This window comes from Vicugna pacos, chromosome 7 (assembly GCF_048564905.1).
Source record: "Vicugna pacos chromosome 7, VicPac4, whole genome shotgun sequence".
Lineage (NCBI taxonomy): Eukaryota > Metazoa > Chordata > Mammalia > Artiodactyla > Camelidae > Vicugna > Vicugna pacos.
The window spans coordinates 24,978,228-25,005,960 of NC_132993.1; the positions used below are offsets into that span (position 1 = coordinate 24,978,228).

General features: G+C 37.4%; 1 protein-coding gene across 6 annotated transcripts in view; it reads left to right on the forward strand.

Moving 5' to 3' along the window:
• Positions 1–27,733, forward strand: part of SLC13A1 (solute carrier family 13 member 1) — a 76,007-nt gene that overhangs the window by 27,876 nt on the left and 20,398 nt on the right. For 3 of the 6 annotated variants that reach the window (XM_015237602.3, XM_072965412.1, XM_072965416.1), the window contains exons 7-14: positions 8,638–8,757; positions 13,073–13,171; positions 13,543–13,644; positions 16,766–16,872; positions 18,896–19,005; positions 23,746–23,907; positions 25,241–25,378; positions 27,071–27,518. In XM_015237602.3, coding sequence (XP_015093088.2) covers positions 8,638–8,757; positions 13,073–13,171; positions 13,543–13,644; positions 16,766–16,872; positions 18,896–19,005; positions 23,746–23,907; positions 25,241–25,378; positions 27,071–27,208 — 976 coding nt within the window. In that variant the 3' untranslated portion in view covers positions 27,209–27,518. Of the gene's footprint in view, positions 1–8,637; positions 8,758–13,072; positions 13,172–13,542; positions 13,645–16,765; positions 16,873–18,895; positions 19,006–23,745; positions 23,908–25,240; positions 25,379–27,070; positions 27,519–27,733 lie in introns of those variants that run through there. The other 3 variants (XM_072965413.1, XM_072965414.1, XM_072965415.1) reach the window with 2 other exon arrangements.

Below are 27,733 nucleotides of genomic sequence, written 5' to 3' on the forward strand. Positions count from 1 at the left end.
TAACAGATGTCTGCAGATTCCAAGGCCAGCTTAGAAGAAATAGCTTGTAGATGACCACGCTAATCGAACACAGGAGATACTCTTCATTACAAATAATATTGCAAATTATAGTTACCTAAGGGAAAAAGGGATTGTTTACATGGGACAATTTATGTAGGGCTTGGCAACTGACATTTGAACTTCAGTGATGAGTGGTAAACAGAAGTGCCCATCACAGAAGGTTTGGCATTGCAGTCGAAAAAGATATGAAAGATTGAGCAACTACAAAAAAAAATTGCAGTAATAGCATATTCTAAGGACAGATGTACAAATCTAAATATAGTTAGTACTGTGATGTCAGTCCAATGCAGGAAATGGGGAAAGTTGGATACAGTCAGAGCATTTGAGTTAAAAATTCCATAGTTTCCAGTCATTTATTTGGTGAATTTGAACAATAAAAAGTGAATAACTCTTTTTTCATATCTCAAATAGTCACAGTTGATATGATGATTGTGAGAATTAAATGAAATAAACTATGTAAAAATACTTAACACTACATAAGAACTATTGGAGCAGTAGTTTGAAAGTCCATGCTTCTTTGTGAGAGCTCAAACTGATCCGATACCCAAGGTGTATTTTCAAGTACTAATAGAATAGATAATAGTCAGAGTTTCAGAAGGTGGGTGGCATTGAGGATGTCCTGGAACAGGATTTAGGTCCTTTTCACAGAAAAATTAGGGTTCAGAGGCAGGAAAACCACATTCTAGGAAGCAGATTCACAGACTTTGTGAACTTTCTGAAATTATTTGCAAAATGTTCCAAGAAATCCAAGATCAAAAAGTGTCGTCCTCCATTCTGTAAAGAATGAAAGCTTGTGTACAAAAAACACTGGTGGGTATAGCTCAGTGGTAAAATGTATGCTTAGCATGCATGAGGTCCTGGGTTCAGTCCCCAGTACCTCCATTTTAAAAAATAAAGAAACAACAAAAAAATCACTGGCATAGCAGTTTAGGGACAATATAACACAGACCTCCACGTGCACTCATTGTTTCTGTGAGTACACATCTATCGTGCAAACTCCGCCTGCCGACTTAGAATAGAAATTTTGAAAGACATTTAGTTTGTAAGTGGGAGACTTCTGAAGTTCACAGTGCCAGAAAGGATTTATCCAATATATCTCCTAGTTCAAGACAAGACAGGAAATGTACTTGATCCTTTTCTATGAGCTGGACCTCTGTCCTTTCTCATGAATTCCCCAAAGAAAGAGATTCCACTTCTTAGTCCTTTCTGTAAATCTCTTTTTCTAAAAATTAGAGCAAGTTTTTCTTGTTTTATCTTTTTTGATGTTAAAGAACTGCTGGTTTCCATCATTCCCATGAAATTAACTTGAGATCGTCAAAGTAATCCATATTGAGTTTGCCTTTGGTCTTTGTGTTCTTGCCCGATGTATCAACGAGATTTCCTTTTTTTTATTTAACTGTTCCCGTGACTCTCTGAATGCATTCATCCATTTGCAGTGACAGATTGAGAGCACTGTAGCACTTTGAGCAAAACGCTTCAGCAACTATTTTCTCTAATTGTCTAAACTTCTAATTCTCCTAATCATGGGAATTTGGCCAAAATCTTCTTTAAATTTAGAAAATGCTTAAAATGTACTTTGAAATTTAGTGATTTTTTTTTCTTCAAGTTTGTTTAACATTAAAACTTATTTGAAAACTGGAAAAAAATCAAAGTATCCCCTCTTGATAGAAAATATTGAAATAGAAGGGGGAAAACAACCTTATGTGACAAAATATAACTGATACTATTAAACAAGCTAGATATTTAATAAATGTTTCCATGAATATTGACCCAGAAGGATACAGCAGCATCCCAAAGTAACAATAGGATGAAATGCATTCAGTTTCACGGGAAAAAGTTCCAGAAACTTAAAACTGCAAAAAATAAAAAAAAAGATTCCTACTGTATGTCCAGATGTTTGGAGTCAAAGAGAAATCGCCCTTTATTTCCAAATCCATTACAATAATCTCACCTTTCGTCTTGACACTGTTTGCCATCTCTTTGAGCAATACCAATGATCATTTTGTACAAATTCATTTTGGGTCTTACCAAGCTCCAAAGGGCACATAAGACTGACAGTCAATGATTTCCTACCATTGACATTTAGAGAAAGGCAACATCTTACAAATGAACTATGGGAGGAAGAGATTGGATAAAACATTTCAAAGCTTTATCTATCTGTCTATTTATTTGTATATAAAATATATATTTATATTATATATGTAATGTCTTTTGTTCTCTTTTTTACACAAAGAAAATAATAATGAATTCTGAGAAAACTAAATTTTATTCAGTGCAAATAAAAACACGTCTTCATTCATTCACATAGTCAATCAACAAACATTTGTCAAGGACTGACTTGCACATTGCACAGTATAACCAAAGGCAGAGAGTTCCTTTAGAACAAAGGAGATGTCAGTTTGCTTTTATACTCAGAGAAAGGAGCCAGTAAAAATAGATACGTGAGGTTTAGGGGAAAAAAGAGAAAGAGAATATTGATTGGCTAAGTGTCAAGTGGAATGAAATGAAATTAGAAACAAGAGTAGAAATGTTAGTCTTGGAAAAGAAGGACATGTCCTCCTGAGTGATAATGAAAGGGAATAAGTGAAGACAAAGAAATCTCACATTGAGTATACAATGCCCTCATTTCACAGGTGAGGAAACCAAGGCTCCAAGAGTTTAAGTGACAATCACTAGTCAGTGGAGGCCCTGGGAGGTGAAGCAGATGGCCTGAGTCCCAGTGCCCTTTCCAACCTGCAGCCTCATTGCCTCGCAGACCATCTGTGAGGGGCCATGTGGGCAAAATTCTAAAAAAGAAAGTTTGCTGCCAGTGACAATTAAAAACTGCATTGGTATTTGCACTCATGTGTTGCAATTTCTTTTTCATAAAGTATAAACATGCACATGTAACAGGTACAGTTTGAAATAGTTGCAAAGCTGAGAATGTGGCTAGTTTGGCTGAACCATCTCCTTCTTGTCATAAACTGATGTATAGCTTGGAAGGTGATTTTCAGAACAACACTAACAAGACTGAGGCGATTAGCTAACTCAACCATAAGGTATGGAATTTCTCGCATTCTTAGTCTTTGAATCTAGGACCTGTGGTGCCTGAATTCTGACTCCCCTGTGATTAATTCATCATTAGTTTTGACTAATCTTTGGGGTAGGGCATTCTGGAAATGTTCTTTGTTCACTCTACCTTCTGTTACGATCTGACAGGTCCTTTGGATTCTTGTTGGCTCCTCATTAGGGAAATCCTGCTTGCTCGGTGCTCTACCTGACCCTTCTGCTCCACTGCTCCACTCTTCCAGTCATCACCCAATCTTCTCCTTTCCTCACACTATTGTTAGTAAATGCCATCCTGTAATTCACCCATTTCTTCCTACTCTGCTTCTAGAAAGACCCACCAATTCTGCCACCTTCTTTCTCGACTTGTGTGGATTCTATACCATTTGAGACTCTGTTCAGTTTCTCCTAAACTTCCGTTCCCATCTCCTCTTGTCATAAACTGTGTTCACATTTCTATAAACTTGCCTCATCCACATACATGCACAGCCACCACCCTGGGTCGCCAGCTTGTAAAAGCTGAATGAATTTTGTCTCCTTCTTGAAGCCTACACGGGGCACCAGTAGGTGATCGATAAGCATTGATTGAGATGAACTGTACCAAGAAACTCATGAAGTGCTGACTGTTCCTGGGAATCACCTAAGTAACTGCATAATCTTTTGATATTAAAATAAAATTATTAAGGGAAATACTACTAGGGACAGTTACTGCTTTCCTAACAGTGCAGTTTTGATGCATCAATATCGCTTAACAAATACAACAGCTATTAGTTAAACATAAAAAGCAAATCTTTTTTGTTTAAGATCAAGAATGGAAAAGTATCCCAAGTAAAATTGCACGGCTTGCTGATTATCAAAGTATATTCATTCAGCTTGTGGGTGTCAGCTGTGAAATACGTGGGTACACAAAGCAGCTTAGAAGGAAGTTGAATTATCGATGATTAGCACAGTCGTTGTTACTAATTACATGTTAAATAATAACTATTATAGGTTCCCAGACCAAGAAATAGTAAAAGAAATGTGTTTATAGGTGCCCTAAATTCAAAGCCCACCTCCCTAGCCTCTCTTCTTGGCTAATTAGAGAGGGAGAAGGTAAACCAGTTACTTAGCAATAGCTACTTTCAAAAGTTACTGTGATTTTCCTCTGCAGAAAAGAGCAATATGTAATTCTAATAAAGAATTTCTCTAGCAGATACTATAGAAGAAATGTGGGCATTGCAGAGTTTGGATTCAGATTTTGGTTCAGATTTCAATCTTGCCATATATTGGCTTAACTTCTGTGAACATCAGTTCCTTCATCTGTAAAATGGGGACGAAACTCCTCATCATTATGAGAAATAAATGGCTTAATGCATACATGGCTCTTAGCAGGGGGTCTGGCAGGTAGGAAATTGTCAATAACGCCAGCCATTGAATTGGCACTAATTCTTCTTTAAATGTTTGGTAGAATTCACTAGTGAAACCATCTGGCCCTAAGCTTTTCTGTGTCGCCACTGCTTCTAGTTTTGCTATTGCTGTTAGAAATCTAAGCCAGGCTCATGGGTAACAGGTAGTTAATGTTTGAAAAGAAACCTCTGGAAGTACACAAATACAAGACTGAAAAGTGACTTTGACTCAGAAATAATCAAAATGGTCATTAATCAAAAGGGCTATAATCAGTATGGATAACAGCTTATCATCCTCTCAATGGCCAAAATCTGTTTCAAAGCTGTGAATGTCCACAACCACATCCCTTCTTTTGAGATCCCTGCTATGTATTTAATTAGTATTATTTGTGATTTTGTAGTTGGGCATCAGAACTGCATCAATAACACTGTCTTCTTAAATTCCAACATTGACGCACATGGATGCTTTAAGTCAAAGCATGTCTCTCCTATGCTGCAATCATTTCTACTGTGTTTTGAAATGTCCTTAAAACATAAGGTTTATACTCTAGCTTATTTATATTTTGCAATATATATGGAATTTTCTCTTTTTGCCTGGGAGCTGGAGTTGAGAACACCATGCTTTAATGAAAAGAGGTTGTGTTTGCAGCACGCCTTGTGGGTTTAAATATCCAGCTTGACTGCACATTCTGTGACCTTGAGCAATACACTTGACCTTCTGAGATTTGGTGTTTTCTGTGTAAAATGGAAATACAATGTTTTTCTCACAGGATTTTTGTTAGAATTAAATGTTCTTAGCCCATTCCTACACCTCTGCCTGACTTATAAGACTTAGGGTGCATTCCGTGTTCCTAACACCTCCACTTACTCCCAAAATTATCACGCCCATTTCCATGGCTTATAAACCCACCTGTATGTTGGTAACCACCAGCTTTATGTCTCTAACCTGCCTTCTCAATTCCAGACTCATTTATCTAACTGCCTACCCAACATGGCCACTTGGGAGACTAAGGGACATCTCAAACGGACATGCCTGAGCAGCATTCTTGATCCACCACTCCCTTCTGCCAAACTGTTCCTCCCTCAGCCTTCATTTCAATCAATGGCACCTTTTCCTCATTTCCTACATTTTATCTCAAATATATGTAGAATGTATTGCCTTCTCTTCATCTTTGCTTTTTACCAATCTAAATTAAGCTAAAATCTACTCAACTCCCTGCTCTATTCTGCTCCTCTGTAAAACTGCCTGACGGATTTCCTGTCTATGTTTTCTGTTGCTGTGTTACAGCTTACCATCAGCTTAGTGGTTTAAAACAGCATGAATTTACTGCCTCATAATTGCTGTGGGTTAGAAGTCTAGGCTCTGGTTAGCCAGGTCCTTTGCTCAGCTGAAATCATGGTGTCAGCTAGGCCTGTAATCTCCCCAGAAGCTCAGGGTTCCACTGCAAGCTGATTCAGATTGTTGACAGAATTCAGTTCCCTGTGTTTAAATTACTGAAGTACCCATTTTATTGCTGACTATTGCTATAAGGTCACTGTCAACAACTAGAGGTTACCCCAGACCCTTGCCATGTGGCCCCTTCCTTTGACAACATGGAAGCTTACTTTTTTAGGCCAGCAGGAAAATCTCTTTTTTAAGAGTTCACTTGATTAATTCAGGTCCACCTAAGATAATCTCCTTTTTGATTAACTCAAAGTTAATTGATGGGGATCTTGATTATCTCTGCAAAATTCCTTCACTTTAGATATAAAAGAACCATAAAAGATAGCAGAAATAAAATCTCATTGTATTTACAACTTCTGTCCACACCAGAAGGGGAGAGGAATATACTAGGCATATATACTAGGGGCAGGAAATTTAGGGGTTGCTTGGAATTCTGCCTCCCACACTTGGTTTCCACTCGTCTTACCTTCAATCTTGAGAATCCAGCTAGCCAACATGTTTTATGAAATTCATAAATTTACATAAACTTTAAATTAGATCATGATACTAACTTACTATGTTCCAATTACTCCTAATTGCGTTAGTACTAAAATCCAAATTCCTTCTGATAGGCTACAAGGTTTTGCATGGTTTGAACCCTATTGACTACTTCTTGGACTTTGTTTCATGTGACTGTAAACTTAGCTCACTACCCACAGCCACACTGGCCTTCTCTCTGACCCGCAAACATTCCAAACTCATTCCTACCCCAGGACCTTTGCACTTGCCATTTCCTCTGTCTGGAATGCTATTTCTCAGTTATTTACATGATTGGTTCCTTCTTTCCAGTTAGATCTCATCTCAAATATCACTTTTCTTGGTCACACAATATAAAATTTCTCCCTCTGCCTAATAACTTTTTAATCACATTAAAATGTTTTATTTTCTGATTCAGTATATGCTTATCTGTTCATTATCTGTGTCCTTCATTTAACTGTAAACTTGTGAGAACCTGGACTATATCCATCTAACTAACCATTATATCCCCAGTAGCTTGAAGAGCACCTGGCACGTGGGAGACAGTCATGGTGTGTTGGGTGAAAGAAACGGATTCCATCAGAATTAAATGTACTCAGCATAGTTTCTGATAGAAGAAATCTATGTGGGCTGAACAGAATAACATCGGTCATTGACCTGTAATCCAAGTCTAATAAACTGACTGGAGATAAACCTCTTCCTGCTTATTTTATTTTTCAATTGGAAACAACATTTTTTAAGAAGGCAATTCTCACTAGAGCCATGATAAAGCATTTTTTTCTATTCATCAATTCTGTGTATCCTTTAGCATTTTTTACCTATCATTTACCACTTTCTAACTGCATAAATATATAAGCTAATTCTAGGATCTCTTCAGGGTGGGGAAAATCATCCAGTTGCCAGTGTTAACTCTAGGACCCAGGGAGATTAGTTCAGAGAAATTGTAGACAACTTCAGAAATCTTCAGTTTTGAAAGATTATTTTTGGTTTTTTTTTTTCTTTTAAAACAGCCTTTGCATTGCTTAGGAACCATTTTAAAGTAGAGGGAGTACTCCAAAATAAATAAATTTGGCTTATTGTTGATGCAGGCTTTATTTATTTACATGTTTTTAAGTGGAAAAATACAAAGTGTGATTTAAATAGAAAAATACTGAAAATCTATCATTTCTATAAAGTTCTTTATAGTTTTTATGATTTGAAAAATAATAAAAATATGTTAATGGTGTTTTTATTACTTCTGTGTTATTTTCTGTACTTTTCCAATGTCCAATTCTTGGTGTTACTGCTTCAAGAAGAAAAATTAAAGACAACTATTTCTCAATTTTTCTTTTTTTTCCCCACAATAAAATAGATAACTGAATGAGAATGTAGACTACATTTGGAAACAATAGATGTGAGGTTACCAAAGAAACTGTGCTTGTACCTGACCTTCTTTATTGCTATTCTTTTTTGTTGTTGTTGTTGTTGTTATTCTGTGAGCCAAAAAGCTGAAAATAACTAGGGGAGATAAAGGAAAAGTTGATATTTTTCACAGAACTTTTAATTATTTTTGTCTGGTCCAGATTTATTCCATTTGACTACGCCCCAAAGCACTATCTATTCTAGGAAGAGCAAGAATACGTCTGGTAAGATGGTTGCAGTTACTTTGGGGCAGAAGAAACAGAGGGGAAACAGCTTTGAGAAGCAAAGTGGACCAGACCAGAGTCCCTTCAGAGCCTGGGATGCCAGCTACCAATGTGAAATGCTAACGGACACATTCAGTTCTGTTAAGCTCATTTTCATCTGCTCCCAAGTCTGCTCGTTTGTCTTTCCTCACTCACGTGCGGATGATGTGTGTACTAACCACAAAACACCCCCCCCCCCGCACACCCGTTTCTCGTGCATTCCCATGAGTATCAAGTACTGCGCTAGGTTCCTTCGCAAGCACTTCCTTTTAGACTGAATAAAGGGAACAACAATTATGACATACTCACTCTTGTCTTTGTGGGAAGCAGCGATGACTCTCCAGTTAGAGAGTCAAGAGATGCAGAGTCAAGGTCACCTCTTTCCTCAGTGGTGAGCATCCCCCTCATCTCCCTTCTGCGCTGGTAGCACAGGGAAGGCGGGAGCTGCCGCTTCCCACTGACCGTCAGAGACGATTCTGCTCGTGCTCCTTCCGTGAACGCTTTTCCCCGTGTTTTCACACAGGCGCTACCCTGAGTGTCACTGCATCAACTTCGGGTCGTGGTTTATCATGTCTTTCCCGGCTGCTGTTATTATTCTCCTCTTGTCCTGGGTCTGGCTTCAGTGGCTGTTCCTAGGATTCAAGTGAGTACATCCTCCATTTCAGTCGGAGAAAAAAGGTGTCTGGGTTCCACGTTCTTGGCTCCTCGTGCAGGGCGTTTACACTCATTTCACATGTGCTGCGTTTTTTTGCACTACTTTTGCCCCGCACAGCTGACACGTATGAACACATACAGTAAAGATACTCTAGAATATCACCTAAACCATGCTGGCTGTGAAAGAGAGTTTGCAGAAAGCAAATGCATCTTGGTCTCCTTTGATCCTAAGCCATGAAGGTATTAATAGACCAGAAGGGCATAAGGAGCTTATTATGAGGAGGACGGACACAGTCCAACCTGTTAAAGTGGAATTTTCAGAAGTTTTGTCTCTCCTCTTGGTTTAATGTGGGGATTTCCTCAGGTTGTCAAGTTACCTTAAACTGATGTGCAGGGCTTCCTGCTTCATCCTAGCACCAACATTGATACATCCTTGAAAAACTAAAATAAAGATCTGAGAGTATGCTCTGAGGAAAGAATATTGGATTGGAATCAGGAGACCAAGGACAAAGCTGTGGCTTCTTTCAAGCCAGATGAGTGACCCTTGCAAGTCCCAACCCATTCTCAATCTTAGTGTCTTCAACTAAATATGATAGAATTTAACCGGAAGATCAGCAAGATCACTTACAACGCCGTGATTCTAACACGGATGGGCCCAAGGTGAATACAGAGAAGTCAAGGTAGGATACACTGATCAATAAAGAGCCAGAAGTTACCTACCTCCTCCCAAAGAAAATAAAATTTAAAAACAAAGAGCCAGAAAATGTCAAATATACATATTCACGGAGAATTTGCAAATGTTACCTTGGCTGGGACTAAAGTCGGTGGTTCATAAATACCGATGAGTCATATAACTTATCCCAGCTTTGAAAATTATCATGCCAGGCTTCAGAGCAAAATCTCAAATGCTGCATCATAAATCCAACATGACAATACTCCAAACAGAAAGGGGAAAGGGCTGGGTATCAAATCTTGAGGAGTTTTTCCTAAAAATAACAAAACAATTTAACTTCATTTTTAGAGAGTTTGATCTGAATAATTGCAGGGACCTATCAATGAAACAGCATGTTATCCACCAAGCGATGAAACTGAAGTCAGCTATTTGTGCTGCCTTTGAAAAGTCAAACACTGAGATCGGGTGGTGGTCCACACCCATGTCCGAGTTTTCCAAGCTTGAGTCATATAAGGACTAATATTCTTCCCTCTCCATTCCTCTTCCAGGTTTTTCTCCAGAACTGCTATAATTTTGTTAGTAATGGGGAGATGGCACTGATGATTTTTTTAAAAATCTATTTGTCCAGATTGTGGGAGCAGTGTGAGGCCATCCTCCTGCTGAAACAAATGTGTGGAATGTCACTGACTTCAGCAGGTGGGCATCAGTGGGGAGAGGCCAGCTGCATACCAAATGCCTCTTCCTGGAAATCCAAGCCTTTGGGAGTCTATTCAGTCATACAGGTAGCAACGCAGGATGCAGGGGGCAGGGATCCCCAACCAATGGAGAAAGCATCTGGTCCCAGACCCACAACTGTTCCTTTCTCTTTTTTCTTTTTTTTTTTTCTACTACGTATAATGACTTTACAAAATATGTATGCCACCCTTGTCATTTTTCTCTTGAAATGTCCCACCGTTTAAAAAGGAGAAATTAAGAAGATAAAGGGCAGATGAAATGTGTTCTCTATGAGGACAAAAAAAATCCTGTGAAGTGCATACATTAGGCAAAGTCCATAAATCATGATCAGTGGCATGTTGAAACAGTCCCTTTGCTGTCCACTTTTGGTTCAACACAGCGCAGCTTCATGCTCCAGCTAATTTTTCAGTGTCCTCTTCAGTCTGCCAGGGTGTTCACCTCCGGAGGTTTTAGATCGACAAACAGAAATTATCAGCCACTCCCCTGGCAGGCCACCATGCATTCTGATTAGTGTGTTGGCTGTTCACACAGTTAATTCACTCATTATAAATGACCCCAGCCTACCTGGGAAGTGAGGTCATCTATCCATGCCACCGAACTTATTCAGATGGAGAGGCTGATGCATTGTCATATGCTTCATCTGTTCCTTTGTGAAGGCATTAACCTTCATTTGTAGCAAAGCCAATTTGGCTTTTGACTTAACTATTGCTTGGCCCCAACCAAAGTGACAAAATACACATACAGTCTACTGGGTAGAAACCAGTTTCTGAGGAGACTCACTTCTTCTTTCTCTAACTCTCCTTTTTTATTCTACAGATGGTTCTCAAGGTTGTCTGTGGATTCGTTTCTTTTAATGGTAGTATTTATGCTGTGACAAAGGGTAAAATTTCAAGATGGACACTAGTCAGTAATTTAACTGAGACTCTAAAAATTAAATATCATCTTGCTGATCTTAAATGCAACAGCTTCCACCTAATCGCGTTCAGTGGGGGTCGTGTGGGTAGAAGGGTGATTATGAATCTGTAGGATGGATGACTTAAGAATTGAGGAAACTCTGCTCCTTCGAAGGTAATAACAGTCCATCTGAGTAGCAGAGTTGCAGAAAACGGAGTAAACATAACACGTCTTTGTGTGATAGCTGCCCTCCCACCATAGCAGTCTTCCTCTTTACTCCATCATAAATATCCATGTTTACCCCAGCAATTTTACCAAAGAAAATGTCCCTGCTTCTTTTCTTTCTTAAAACTGCTGTATTCAGGTATGATTGACATACAAAAAGCTGTACATACTACATGTACACAGAACTTACTGTCTGGAGGTAAGCAAACAGCCATGAAACCATTGTCGATATCATTGCCGTAAACTTACCCATCACTTCCAAAAGCTTCCTCCCATCTCCTTTGCTTTTTTGTTGTTTTTTTTTTCCTTCCTACTGTAGTACAAGCACTTCACATAAGATCTACCCTCTTAGCAAAATTTTAAGTATATAGTATAATATTGTTAATTATAGGCTCTATTTTGTACAGTCGATCTCCACAGCTTGCTTACTTTGCATAACTGAAACGTACCCTTTGATCAACGCCTGCCCATTTTCCCCTCACCCCAGCCCCTAGCAATCACCGTGTTTATTTTAGACTCCACAAATAAGTGAGATCACACAGTATTTGTTTCTCTGTGTCTGACTTACTTCATTTAGTATAATATCCTCCAGGTCCATCCACAGTGTAGCAAGTATCAGTGCTTCATTTCTTTTTATAACTAAATAATATTCCGTTGTATGTGTGCACCACTTTTTTCTTTATCCATTGGTCCATCCATGGACATGTGAGTTGTTTCCATATCTTGGCTATTGTGAATAATACTGCAATGAATATGTGAGTGCAAATAACTCTTCAAGATTTAGATGCCAGTTCCTTCGGATATATGCCCAGAAATGCTTTCTATACCAACATATAACATATTCTAATTTAGCTATTCATATCATACATTCTAAGAGATAATCCATAATAATCTGACCATTTTCCCTTTTCTTTCTTTCTCTGGGTTTTTTTTTTTTTAAATCAGGCTTTAGAGCAGCACCTTACAAAAAAAAAACTGTTCAAGGTTTTGAAGACCCTGGACTTTTCAGGATAAGAAAATTATTCACAGGGGAAAGAGGTCACTAAAATAAGCAGCTAAAATAAGAGACTGACAGTTGCTATTGAAAGTATATTGGAAAATTATCTGGTGGATGCTATTAGGACATAAGAAGTGAAGAAACTCAAAGAAAAATGGAATTGGATTTAGTTCTAAGAAGAGACCTAGTTTGAACTTTGTTCACAATCAGTGTGTGTGTGACTTTCCATCCCTAGTGTATAACTGTGAAAACTGATGGATCTAACAACCAACTATCTTATAAATTTGACAAAGTTAATGAGTCAAGTATTTATACCAGTGTTTAGAGATACTGGGCCAAAGAAAACATTCTTGAAACTGCCCCCTGCCCTCAAATAATTTGCTTTCTCATTAGTGAGATAAATCTTATACATATGCACAATGAACAATTAAGATACTTAAGAAATACATTAAAATATGTAGCAATCAGGTGTATAATAAAGTATTAAATTGGAAGTGAGTGGCACATGGCAGAATTCCAATGGTGCAAAAGGACTTGGAAAAGGAAGAGATCAGTGGGAGATGTCATGGAAAACGTGGGAGGAAAGTCAAGCATTGAACACTGAGCAAACCAGGAAAAACCAGAAAAGAGGGGAGAGGACATTCAAAAAAAGGAGATAGAGGTATAGACAAAAAGCACAGATTTCTATTATTGGCAGAGAGATTTGCATTTCTGACTTTTTCACACAAAATTCTATGAAGGAAAAATTCTTTGCTTAACAGGCTTAATTATTCTTTTCAGTTTTAAGGAGTTGTTCAAATGTGGTAAGACCAAAACATCCAGACAAAAGGCTTGTGCTGAGGTGATTAAACAGGAATACCAAAAACTTGGACCAATAAGGTAAGATACACACACACACACACACACACACACACACACACACACACACAGAGCTATATGCTGCTTATACTCCAAGTACTTGTTTAAAGGCAAATATGCACATAATGTCTGTAATGTATTTATTAACCCTTGAAAATGTTCTAACCTTTGCGAATATAACTCAACATAATAAAACACATACCTCATCTAACTAAAAGGTACCGGATAGGACAAGAGGCTGGCAGGATTCTGCTGATTCTCTTATATTACTGACACGTCGGGGTTTTACCGTGTTTAGTGTTCTGCTAAGATCACACTTGACAACAGCTCAGGGAGCTTCTGCAAATGTCTTGGCTGAGAAAATACATGAAAGGATTGGAATTTTCCCACAGGTATCAAGAAATTGTGACCTTAGTCCTCTTCGTTACAATGGCTGTGCTCTGGTTCACCCGAGAACCTGGGTTTGTTACCGGTTGGTCTGCACTTTTTTCAGAGTAAGCATTCCATGTTATGTTTGTGAACCCTTTCTGTTTTATACTCTGCTTTTCTTCTAAATGATTTCTGTAATTCTGGGAGAGTGTATGAGATTCTTTTTTTCTTCCTTTTCCATTGAAAAGATTTTTTTCATTCTAATCTTTTCAGGAAAAAAAAAAAAAGATAAGGAATGAAATCTAGGATAAGGCAGCAAATGAGATGACCAAACTGCCCTGTAACTAAAAATCAGGCTCGTTCAGACAAGGCTATTTTCATCCTTACGAAATTAGAAATATAATTGGCAGGAAAGCCATGTTTTAAGATGGTTCGGAGTATGGACTTTGGAGCCACATTGCTTGGGCCCCATTCCTGGCTCTTCCACTTACCTTGGGCAAGTCACTTACCTCTCAGTCTCTCCATCTGTAAAATGGCACCAATAATGGCACTTGAAACAGTGCTCCCCTTCTACCCACAGGGAGTGCAATATAAATACTTATTATGTGAACTAAATGCCACTCAGCATTTCTTAGTAACCTGATCTGAATTCATAGTCTGTGATTTTTGCTGACTTATTTTTTTGTATTTCTGTGGAGGGTGGTTTGCTTGGTTCGCTCTCTTGTCTTTTCCTCTACTGATGTCCATCTCTGTATGAGTTCACTATAAACCCACCCCTGCCCCTATTTTATAGGTGAGGAAGTCCTGAATAAGTATTAAGACTGAGTGTACAAACTAACATTAGAAGCTGGGCCAGAGTTAATTTTATCTCTCAGCGTCTTCTATCCCGGCACACGTTGCTGAGTCATGTGAAGTGAGGGGGAGATTGTAGCATACTTTTCTAAATTAAGGACCGTCCTACATGCCAGTATAAATACTTTGGTTTTGCGATTTGCGTTCCCAAGTCTTATCTTTCACCGAAGCACTCCACTTCCTAAATTCAGCAGATCTCTGATTTGAACTTCCTGTCTTACACCCCCCAGCGAAATTCAATGTAGTTAGGGGCAGAAAACAAAATTATTTGAGTCAGATCTGTTCTGCCCACATGGAATAAAGAAATTCCTCTCTTCTTGAATCAGAGCCTTCTGGTGATATAGGCACTGCCAACATTTTTTTAAAGCTGCAGAGTCCGTGTGCAAATTCCTAGTGAACACACGAGTGCAGCACTGCTGGGTGGTACATGTTACAAAGGGTCAGCTGCACCCTTGCAAACTTTTTCTTTCCATTAGCACTAAAACTTCTCATTTTAAGAAGTCTAAGCAAAAGGCAGTATCCAATCCTTCAAAGCAAGCTATTCAAAGCAAACTGTTGCTTAACAGTTTGATTAGGACTTTGTAGTTTGGTAAGAGGACCTAGACCAACAGAAAAAATAATTCTCCCTCCTTCTTAAAATCCCACCTCTATCATTCCAGGTAGGGAGAGTCTTCTCTAAACACCAGTGTGTAAAAACTAAAAAACCAGACAATGGCTAATAAAAACCAGGCAGAAATCCCAATAAGAAATTCAATATAATCAGTTTCTAATTTCTATTCCTTATGGGAGGAAAATGTAGGAGATGTTCTGTCTGTAGCAAGAAAACAACGTATTTGTTATGGGGAGTTGCTCATGTTACCTAGAATTCTGACAAAACCAGAAGAAAAGGAACGAAGGCTTGAGGGAGGAAAGGATTTGAATATATGCATCTAATTGGCTATTAGACTTATAAATTGCCAAAGCAAATAAAATTCGCAGAGCTTAATATTTTATAATATTGAGGCAACCTAACTTAGTTCATAATAAACCAAGAGTAAAACAGTAACATTTTTCAAGTTTTTTGAAAAGCAGTTATTTCAGTATTTATGGCTGGATTTTATTTAAAGTATGTATTCTGTAGAATATATTTGTAACATAGAGGTTTTAGGCATTTAGAGTTTCCAAAGCTAGAATGGCAGATGAAGATTTATAGCTACCACCTCCTGTTTTCATTCCATCTGTTTGAACCTGGAAGGAATTCAATATGTCTTTTCATATAAAACAAAATCAGATTACATGATGCCTGACCCAATTTGGCCAAAATTCAACCAAAATGATAACTGAAATAAGAGAAATAAGAAGCAACAAAATAATAAATGTTGGTTAAGTTTGTTGAAGAAATTACACCCAAGGCAGCTTTTTACTCCACAATGAAATAAAGAAATCTATATTTAGGGAAAACAGACTGCTTTGTAAAATTATCAGATTGAATAAAATAATACATTTCCCTGATTATTCAGATTGCTGAAGTAAATTATAGGAGTAGAGAGCCTCTATAGTACGTATGCACTGCTGAGTTACAAGGTAGCAAATTAATCTTTAGGGTGTACATACTTTTCAGACTACAAGCATTCACTAGTTAATATGCTGAATTTTAAAATTGATTTCTAGTTATTTATGCCTGTTCATATCTGGTCTCCAGGTCCTTCTTAACTGTTGAGGCTTCTGGGAACCTGTCTTACTTGCTAGAATGACCCGGTGATTCTAAGGCCCCATCTGTTCCTGAATCACTGTTAATTTGTATAGTGATCATTTTTGAGCATCTCTCATAAGCCATCCTAATCATTTATATTCTTGATTGAGTTTCACAGAGTGCAAAGCATTAAATGGGTTGATTTCATGTGTATGATGTGGCCAGGGCTTATAAACACAGAAGCAGATGTCATATCTTTAAAACAAAAATCAATTCCTTTTCACAATTCCAAAGAAGAGTTTTAGAGGATTCTAGAAACATCCATGCCTTGCCACAGTTTCAACAGTAGCCTTTTATAAATCAGTTATACAGGACTTGGCCTAATGTAATTAAAAGCAATAATTCAGAGAAGGAATTGTTTACCAGATCCATCAGCTTTACCAAAAGGGGATTTTTGGCCTATAATATCATCATGTGTATGTATACACAATTTTGAAACTAAGGAGACACATACAGACAATGGGAGCGTGGTCTGAGATTTTCAGTCCCACTGTTACATATTTAGTTGGGAACCATAGATTTTAGAACAGATTATCCAGAACAAATAGCCTATACCACCACTCCTACTTTATGCTCTAGGCATAGTCAGGTGGTGCCTAGTTCACACAAACTCTTGATGGCATTTTTAAATGCATGTGCTTGTCTTTTTTTTTTTTTTTTAGGTATCCCGGTTTTGCTACAGATTCAACTGTTGCCTTGCTTGTAGGACTCCTGTTTTTCCTTATCCCAGCTAAGAGACTGACCAAAACTACACCTGCAGGAGAAACTGGTTGAGTATTATTTATAGTTCTGACTGAATTTGACAGAAGAGCCAACATACAAAATCCCCTTGGTTTCAGTTAGCACGTAGAACAGAAGGATGGACTCGGACGCAGCCCCTGAGATACATACCCCGTGTGCACACGGCAAGCCCTAACCAGGCAGCACACACCCTCCTTCCCCCTCTAAAGGATCATCAGACTGTGCAGAATGAGAGGTAGACTTCCTTATGCACCACGATTAGGATTCTGCTACGGGTGATGCATTCGTTCAGTCTGCTATAAACCCCCCTCCCCTGTCACAATCAGAATTAACCTTACTATTGGCAAACATAGAACCAAAAACTTGGAAGTCCTACTTCATGATGAACCCTTGGTAATAAATGCTAAGGATCCAACGTGAGGAATTTCAAGGGAAAGAGTACTTACAGCCTCCTAGTAACCTTGGAGAAAATGCTGATCAGCCCCATACTTAGCCATAAGCTAGTGTCACAGTTGAAAGAAAACGTATTCAGGGAGCATTCATTGTCTTTATAACTCATGGACAAAGAAGTGTGTATGTTTATGTGTTTATGCCCCTCCTTCGCACAATACACATACTTCTTAAATACAGGATTCATTTATGCCTGCGCTTTATTCTAACACAACATGTTTTGGGTAGTCAGATTCCTGTGTTGTCAACGTGGGACAAAGGGTTTAAAATTGTTTGAAATAGCCTAATAGAGTTGTGGCTTTTAGTTGTTTTTCCTTTCTTTCCCTCCTTCCTCCCATCCCTCCTTCCCTTATCCCAGTAGTTGCGTTGGCCCACCTGATTCCTTGACTCAGAATTCATAAATGCCTATTGAGTCAGATTTCTAGGTTATGATAAATGTGAACAGTGTAGGGTATAAATAAATGACTTTTGCTCTTCACTTGAGACTAGCGTAACTCAAATGTGTTATAAGCAGATGTTGTGATATAGAGCAATGATTGCTATGAGACCCTGAGGACTCTGACCATGCAATCAAAGCCCTACGGCCTTGCAGTGGCAAGTGTTACACTCGGCTTGACTCCTCTGGCTCCCACAGCTGGATCCCCCTCTCAGAAACAGCCTTGCCCAACCCATTAGTCTCTCTCTTCTCATGCTTCAGCTCATCTCCCTGAGAAACTCATTCGCACTAGGTTTTAAAATGACAGCTAAGACATAAAATGTTCAATTTTACATGAGAGGTACAATCCGAGTTGTTTACATTTTAACAGGACATATGGCCTTAATTCAAGTAGGAAATAGCAAAACTTCCATCAACAGTGAGGGTGGGTTTGGTTTAGCTTCTAGGAAAGGAGGTAATAAAGAGGCTTATTAGTAACCTTAAAATCTCACCTTGTGGAAGCCTCCCTGTTACACACAAATGTTAAATGGGACTCGTGTGTTCATGGATGATCTTTTTTTCTAAGAAACTCAGTGGAGCCATCAGTGCCAAATATCAAGAGAAATCTTTAGGATTATTGCTTTATGAGTACTTTAAGGGTCTCATGAATAATATGTAAATTATTTAATCTGAATTTTGAATAATTTTAAATTGAAATCCTGATGAATCTATCATGACCCTCCTCATGATTTGAAAAAAATAATATAATGTTCAAATAAATGTTAGTGAATCATAATTATAATGCTCCACTGATGCTGTTAGAATCAGAGGTATATTACAGACATTTTCCATAGCAAAGGATAGTATAGTCCAATGCACATGTTACTCATAGGCAAAGATGTTAGTGGAATAAGTGAATAAATAAATAGCATTATAGACGACAATGTTATTATTTTTATCTAAATTTATTCTCTAATAAAATCCAAAGGATTTTTCCAACTTATGGCATTTTTTTTATAATATTCTACCAAGGCCAGATGAAAATTACTCGAAGTCCAGATCAAATTCCTATTTAAAAACAATATAGGAGTATTAAGAACTTCTTTTGAGATGGCCCTTCAGGATAATAAAGAATGTATATTGTCGTATTTTATGCAATGTGTAACTGTAGGACTTTTGGTTGCAGTTGCTTTTGATTACTCTCCACTGATTACTTGGAAAGAATTCCAGTCATTCATGCCCTGGGATATAGCCATTCTTGTTGGTGGAGGGTTTGCCTTGGCAGATGGCTGTGAGGTAAGACTCTGTGTCTAAGATAGTTGGTAATTAACCAGACTGTTCAAGAGGAGAGCGCAGAGACCGGCAAGGTTTGGCATGTTCAACTTCACCCTCACTGTAATGATGCAGACTTCAGTAACCATGCAGTCAGTATATGACACCGATTAGGTGAGTTCAGAGCTCAAGATTTATTACAGGCATAAAACATCATTTTTTTATGACGCCCCAGTATATCAAAAGAAATAAAATAAAGAAAATTAGAATTCTTAATCCGTGAAATAGTATTAGAAGACCAGCTCAGTAAGAAAATAATTATATAAAAATTATATGTTCAGTGACTCCTAGCAGAACACATTTTTTTGTTTATACCTTTACCCTATTTTATGATGAGTTTAAGTAGCTCTTAGACTTCTCCGCAATATATTATGGTCCTAAAGTTGTCAAAGAAGAAAGAGAAATAATAGTACTTTATAATATTGCTTAATTATTATATATTTTTATTACATTAGATACGTTAAAGGTACTTAGTACATGTTTACTAAATGAAGTCCAGAAAGAATTTCACATAGCCGTGTTTAATATTGCATTGTGTCTAATTTTAGGAAGAAATAAAACCACCGTGAGAAATAAAGTTGGTTATTTTTTTGGCCTATCTTCTATCCAGTTGATATAAAGTAAAAATCTGGGGAGGCCTGTGTCCCTTGAAATGGGCCTGGTCATTACAGGGTTGCTCAAAGAAAAGTATCTTCTCCAACACTCCATGGAAATCCTTCACTCTTTGACTAATTATAAACCTCTCATTTCTGGATTTAGCAGCCTTCAGCAAAACACTCAAAGCTCAGGGATATTCCATTTCCTTATTCAGTCATCAAAATAAAAAGGATGGTGAGAGAGATGTTGCATCCAGCCCTCAGTTTCTGAAAGTTAAATTTTTATAGTTTTCAAGGCAAATAGCAGTCTGTTCTTGTCTCTTCTTGATAACCTAAGGGAAGACTGTTTTTTGCTTCGGACTTTGTCATTTTTTTTCTGTATGATATTTGGATACTGAGCTTTCAGCGGTTTAGTAATAGATGGAAGTGTTAGAAATTGTCTAAATTCTGAGTGCCCCTTACAGTGTCATTTTAGGTCTAGATTTGGCTTGCCTCATGGACTGTTCCAATATAAATGATAGAAATAGAAGACAAATACCCTTTTCTGCTAGCTCAGTAGTAATGAGATCTGGTTTCTCAGAATAAATAACTCCCATTTCTATGTCTGCTAATTTGAATTATGAAGAAATCAGAATCAGCAGTACTGGCATTGATGGAATTTGTTCATCCTTCCTTCCCAGAATTGAGATTGGATCCTAGACTCTTAAAGTAGATTTAAAAGCATTGGCCAGATCCCAGAATAGCAAAACCGAAGGAAATGAAAAGGTGTGGACTTAGTCTAATGCACCAGGCTCTCTCACCGGGAGAATTGGGGAAATCATGAAGGGAGTCTGTTTTGCTGTGAAAACCCTAGTACTTAGAATCAGACTTCTATGGGATACCCAGAATCGCCTTACCCCTGAGTGGCCAGACTGAAGCCATGAACTTAAAAAAGATAGCTGTGGAGAACTATTCCCCTAGAAACTGGTTTTACAAAGATTTGAAGACAGTTAATTTTTTAAAATTTTGTTCCAAACTGTAATTAGTTTGGCAAATATCCAGCGCTAGATAACCTTTCCAGTTGGGAACTGTTTTGAGGTAGCAGTTCCTACAGCACTCACCTCATTTTCATCCCCTCTCTTAAATGCCTCTGGATTTTGCTTTAACATGATTGAACTCTCATGAGCTGTGATTGTCACCTTCAAAATCTCACCGGTGAATAACTCCTCCCTCCCTTTTTCACACATCTTTCAAAATTTTTCTGTTAGGTTCAACATGGAGGATTTAGCACTTTTACTCAGATCTCTGCTAACATGGCAGTAACAACAAAAAAGTATTACTCCATAAAGATAAAGAATATACAGCAAGAATAATAACATACAAGAGATATTGATAAAATTTAGAAGATGAAAAGAAGATATTGAAGGGGTCAATGACTATGCACAGTAGAAGAAATAGAGAAAGATTAAATCTATGGGCCTGCCAAAAAAAAAAAGCCAAAAAGAAACAAACTGATTCAGCCACAAGATTCCAGAAGAGCATAGGAATTGGAAGCAAAAGAGTAACTGAAAACTAAGGGAAAAACCAGGATTAACAATGAAAGATTGCTTAAAAAGTATATTAGGAGGTGTGAGACTCCCAGATACCCTCTCCAGTCCTGAGCAGACAGGCAACTGCTCTCTCTCCTTCCTGGTGAAAAGTGTAAATTTACTTTAACAAAATTCAGTCATTGAGACACTGGCTCACAGTTCAGTCACTGTTGTAATGTCTTCTCAGCAGTCTTTACCCAGGCACAAAGAGCTTCCAATCATCATTTTATCGCCTCCCTTTCAAACATAAATAGGTAGTCTGGGATCCCCAGACAGTTGGGAAAGCCTCTGATACAATAACCAGTAACAAAAAAAAATAATAATAATAAAAGAAAGAAAAAGAATACAAAAAAGCAAGGGAAATGTATAAAGCAAAAGAGAATTTTAAAAAATTGTTTGTTGATGCTTCAAAAACGTGTTAGAAACATTAAAGTCACAAAACCAAAACAGAATGTTATTTTTTAAGGGAGTAGACGGGAAATAAGAAAAAGCCACTGAAGAGAAGAAAGATTATAACAGTGAGTTAAAAATTCTGTAGCATGTTTAGAAGATGAAGTATGAACTTATCCTAGAAAATAGAACAAAAAGATGAAGAGAAAGTAATATTTTTTAAAGGAAGGGATAAGAAATTTAGAGCATCAAACATGTTCAACAGCAAACCAATAAGGATTTCAGAAAGAGAAGAGAAACAAGAAAGATGGAAAACAAACAGGAGGTCATTTCCAAAAAATAATACAAGAAATTTCACAGAACTAAGGAATTTGAGATTTGGGATTTAGAGAGCTACTGAGAACCTGATACCAAAGCACCTCATGTAGAATCTCAGAACCCCGGGTTTGATGATAGGACCCCAGTGACTTCCAGAGAAGGGGAACAGTAAGTACTGTAATCTTTTCCAGCTGCATCTAATTATACATAGATAAAATCTGTTATTAAAGTATATTTAAAGATGAATTTGTGCCAATGTAATTTCAACAGTAGATAGTCTTTTCCATCTAAAAGTTAAACCCCAAACAAACAAGCAAAAATATAAGTCAAAACTACAAGTTACATACATAATATCTAGTATCCACATCTGGGGATGTTTTTGGCAGCTTTGATCTGAGAGTATACTGCCTGTAATTAGAGCTTTACTGATGTCCATCCTATGTCGTCATGAGCATACAGAATGACACGTGCAGCAGTGCATTGAAATCTTCTCACAATGGAGAATTTTCCCTTCTATTTTAGGGAGAAAAGTAGAAAAACATATCTATTAACCTGAGTGTGGCTATTTTTCTATACTATGTACAATGAATCAAAAATCAGAAAGTCATCATGCTTCTAAAGAACCCAACTGGAAGCCCCAGGAAATGGAGCAATAATTATTTGGAGTGGTAATTATTTCAAGTCTAGCATTGTACAATAGCTTAACTATCAAATCAAGGCAAAAAGAAACGAAAGAGATTTTCAGACATGCAGAGACTAAAAAAAATTACTTCCCATGCACTAGTTTTTAGGAAGCTATAGAAATGTGGTCCTGTGGCCCACTAGCACAAAAGAGTTAACAAGGAATGATTTCCACATCAGAGGGCAGTGAAGGGAATCTGTAGTATGCTGGTGGAGAGGAGTCCCTTTACCATAGTAAAGTAGATCCAAAAAGCAACTAGTCCCGATGGAGCAGGAGGGAATGCTCCAAAATGGACAACTCCATGAGGGAAAGTGAAAAAGAACAATTACCTGAAATGTTTGTCTACTTGTGAGGAATTTTTCAATTTCACTGAAGCATGTACTGAAGACTTAATGATAGAGACTTAGAAAACTAAGGCAACAAAAGAATTAGGCAATAAAAATTTCCTGGAAAAAAAAATGATCAAAAGGCCAACTAAAAAACTGAAAGCAGTCACAGTACACTAAGTGACTCAGTTGTGAACAATATAATCATAATGGCAAACTTTAAATATTGATTTAACCAAGGATGTTGATAAATGAGTGTCAGGAAATGGGGGGAGGGGCACAAAATATACGTATGGTGGAAAGTGTAAGAAAGCTGAATTCTCATGTAACATATTAGGAAGTCAGTAAATAATGTCTAAACTTAAAATTTAGAAATCTGAAAAAAGTATAATTTTGTAAAATAGCTATAAACACATAAACAGCTATAAATAGCTGATATCAGTTGAAAGCTGTTGCCTGTGGGGAACACAACTGAAAAGTGGAGAAAGGTAGACCAGAAGGGCTGCTCTTTTCTTAAAGCTCTGTAATACCACGTGGCTTGTTAAATACCACATTTATTAATTAGGTAAAATTAAACTTCAACTGAAAAAATGTGGGAAGACAATTCAAACTTCTTAAAGTATGTTGGTAGCATTAAAATAATAATTGAGAACTTCTCTAGGTCAAGGCCACCTAGATCTAACAAACCACAGAAACAATATGAAAGGTTAAAATTACGTTTTAGAAACTGAGTTCTAAGAGTGAATAATGCTTTTTATATATTTAAATTGTCTGATTAAAATGAATTATTAATGAATAACAAATACTGCAACATTTTTTTTTAGGAGTCAGGACTATCTAAGTGGATGGGAAATAAATTATCTCCTCTAGGTTCATTACCAGTCTGGCTAATAATTCTGATATCTTCTTTGCTCGTCACGTCTTTAACAGAGATAGCCAGCAATCCAGCTACCATTACCCTCATTCTTCCAATACTGGCTCCATTGGTGAGTATCTCGTTTATCCCATTTATACTCTTCACTTAAAGAGCAGTGTTCTACTTCCCTTGTTCTCATTGTGGTGTGGAATCACTCTGGGCCTGAATGGTCCCCCTGTCAGTAACTTACAGAGTGGTCCTTATTTGCATTCATGCTTTCTTAGGAGATCTCAACTCAAGAGAACTCTTTTGGTCCATGTTCAAGCAGCATGATCTTAAGTGAACCCTTTACCTTCTTTCTGCCCAGAATTTTCATTTGCAGATAAACAGGAGGGTCAGCTCAGATCCTTTCCAACTCTAAGACTTTGGGCTTCCATGTTATTTCCTAGCAACTTTAGTGTTTAGATCTCTGACACTGACACTCCAGAAGATTAGTCTTGAGTTTTTGAGAAGTGCTTCATATAAGTGATTTGCAAGGGAATAAAAAGCTAGGTTTACACTTCAGGCTTCAAGCTTACGTATCTTAGACACAGTTCTCTACAGCCCAGGGAAGAATTTAAAAAAACAAGTAAGAAGCACATTTGCGAAGAGAGAGAGGGAAAGACTGTCTTCTCTTCTTGTCTGCAACTAGCTAGCAATTACAAGAAATAGCTTTGGGTAAAACGTTCTTCTTACTGGGCCGGATGAGCTTGGTGATATTTTGATATTTATTTCTCAACATGGAGCTGTTAAAAATTACGTGATGAATTAAGAATAGTGATAACTCTTCTGTAATAATCTCTAAGCAAATTTTAAATTATATATGTCACCAGGGCAGTAAAGTTAATGGAATGATGAGAAGCTTTGGAGCCAAAGGGACCTGAGACCCTCCCTAAGCTCTGTTGCTTGCCACCTATGTGTCCGGATCAGTTAACTTAGCCTTTGTGGGACTCAGTTCCTTTATCTGTTATTTGGGGCTACAGTTACCATCTTATAAGGTCATTGTGAAGATTAAGTTATATGTATAAATATATGAAGATCTATTATGTTATACGTTACCTAAGTTAAATTTTACATGTATCACATATATAAATATTTATATATTATATATGTATAAATACTTAACACAGCACTTAACTCTAGATAAATGACAAGTAGTTATTTTTATTTTGCTTCTGGAATAGATGATACCTTATTTTCTGTATGAACTATAATTCTTAAATGGGCACCAATAACCATGTAAACAGCAATGAGAGAAAGATGCATTTTCTAAAACATATTCTCCCAGTTATAACTGCATTATGTATGTAATTTTATGTCTTTATATTTCAACTTGCTTCTGGGATAGTTTATCATAATTATTTTGCTCATTTGGATGCTTATCTCAAAACCTTATTTAAACTCCTTTTTATCTTTTCCACCAGGCTGAAGCCATTCATGTCAACCCTCTTTATATTTTGTTACCTTCTACTCTGTCCACTTCATTTGCATTCCTCCTCCCAGTAGCAAATCCACCCAATGCTATTGTTTTTTCATACGGCCACCTAAAAGTCATCGACATGGTGAGTAAGCTGAAAGAGTACCATCGGGTCCAACATACATGATTCTGTGATGTCTTAGCTTGTCTGTCATTTCACACACTAATCAACTGCTAGGGAATACGTAGCTTGAGTTCTGCTTCTGAAGGTAAGTGCATGACTGGCCATAGAATTGTTTTCAAGAGTGATAACCAGCAGCAAACATGCCATTAATATGGACAATCTCAAATACAGAGATACTGAATGCATCAGTAATATGCTGGAAGAGGAAGAGAGCATTGAATATACTCAACACAACGGCTTAAACTTACATGTTGAGATCAGGATCCAGCCTGACTGGACGAATGGAGGAAATAGGGTTAATGACATTCAACCATCAAGCTGTGGTTTGCTGTCACGAATATTCACACAAACCAACATTTGCTCAGAATAAAACATTGGGTTCAGTGCCTGACTGATGAAAAGTCATCTTTCTTGTTCCGATTCTAATAGTGGCACCTGAAATGAAATGATATTAGCATAAGTAATAATAGAAAATCTATGTGACAAAACGTGCACATTTTTGCCAAATACAAAAGTAGTGGTAGTCAAGAACTAACTGGGGAACATTCTAGCCTTCTCTTAATTTTGATCACCAACTTCTGAACCAAACCAAGTTAAGTATATAATAAAGTAATTTCAACAAGTTAGCTGTGTAACATGAAGTTTCAAGTTAAGTCCCAGGTTCCTTCCTTCCACACAGATTGCTGTCCCTAAACCCCTGTAATGTAAAAATTCTGTGAATGCTTCTATGCAGAAGCCATATAATCTCCTTTGGGTAAAGGAAATGTACATAATATACAATGAAAGTAATGTGCTAGCTTTGTGAGTTAAAAAAATAAAAACGGGATTCTGAAATAAATGAGTAGCTTGTATGGACAGAAAAGGGGGCCTCTATAACATTCACTGCTAGGTATCCCCATTTTGCCTTGCGGCTCCACGTTTTGATGCAGAAAATGCAGAGATAATCAAACTTCCTCTGTAAAGAGCCAGGTAGTAAATACTTGACACTTTATGGGGCCATACAGTCTCTGTCACATGTATCACGAAGGTGGCCAAAAACAGTATGTAAACAAATGGACATGATTGTGGTCCCGCAAAACTTTATCTACGAGAACAGTCTATGGGCAGTTTGCCAACCTCTGTTTTAATAGCTAGAAAGCAACTTTGAGATTGTTAATGGACATGAGAATAATGATGTCAGAGCTAGAAAAATGGGACCTCTAAGAAAGATGGCTAAGAGAGGCATTAAATTTAAGTGAGAGATGTACTCGCTAAGGCTAAACTAAAGATGACGTCGATTGAACATGAAGGGACCAGTCATCATATAATGACCTTAACCTCATTCACAGAAGTACAAAACTACAAAACTCAAATCCTGATTTGACATGAAATGGTAGACTTCTAAAGGGATTCTCTAATCAGAATGACTTCAGTATATTCCTAAGAGAAAGCTCTCTGAGTCTCTTTAGCTAAATGGCATTTAGTTGGCAACAGATTCTCTTTCAACATAAATGGAAGGACTCCTTGTCTTATGAAAACAATCATTGATACTAATCATTTAGGATGCATGCAAATCTGCCATATGCCTCTGCAACAGTATTCCAATTCTCCTATAGGTTTTTTCTGTTTGTTTTTTGTGGAAGAAGGCTGAAATTGATGTTTTGTGTATTCAAGGTTAAAGCTGGACTTGGCGTTAATATTGTGGGTCTTGCTGTGGTGATGCTTGGCATGTTTACCTGGATTGCACCCATGTTTGACCTCCACACTTACCCTTCTTGGGCTCCTACAATTTCCAATGAGACCATGCCCTAACAACATGAATGCTCTGACTATCCTGTGGTGAGTTTGGGGAACCATTAAGAATTCACTGCAAAACCTGGCTATAGAAAACTGATGACACACTTAAATCAGCCCTGGTATAGCTGCTACAGTTCCAGTGAACACCCAAAATCTGCTGTCACAACTTAAGAGTCTGCATTCCTTTGAGATGCAACCAAGATCATCTATGTGCCTTCATCAAGAAGCCCACAGTTGAGATTTTGCTCCTGAACCATATGCAACCTGCTTCATCATAAGAATAATTCATGACTTAACCTTCTTGAAAGAGATTATGTCATTTGCTTCATCTTACAGTTTGGGTTCAATGTAACATTTCAAATGTCAATTCATTATTTCAGAAACTTTCCATGAAGCTGCAAATAGAAAATAAAACAAGTTAATTAGGTATTTGTATAAATCATTTTTGTAGTCTTTGTCCAAGAGAATTTTCTGAAAAATCAAAGCTGGTGGTGCAAAAGAAAAGTTTAATCTAAATAAAATGTGCATTCCCTCACTTAA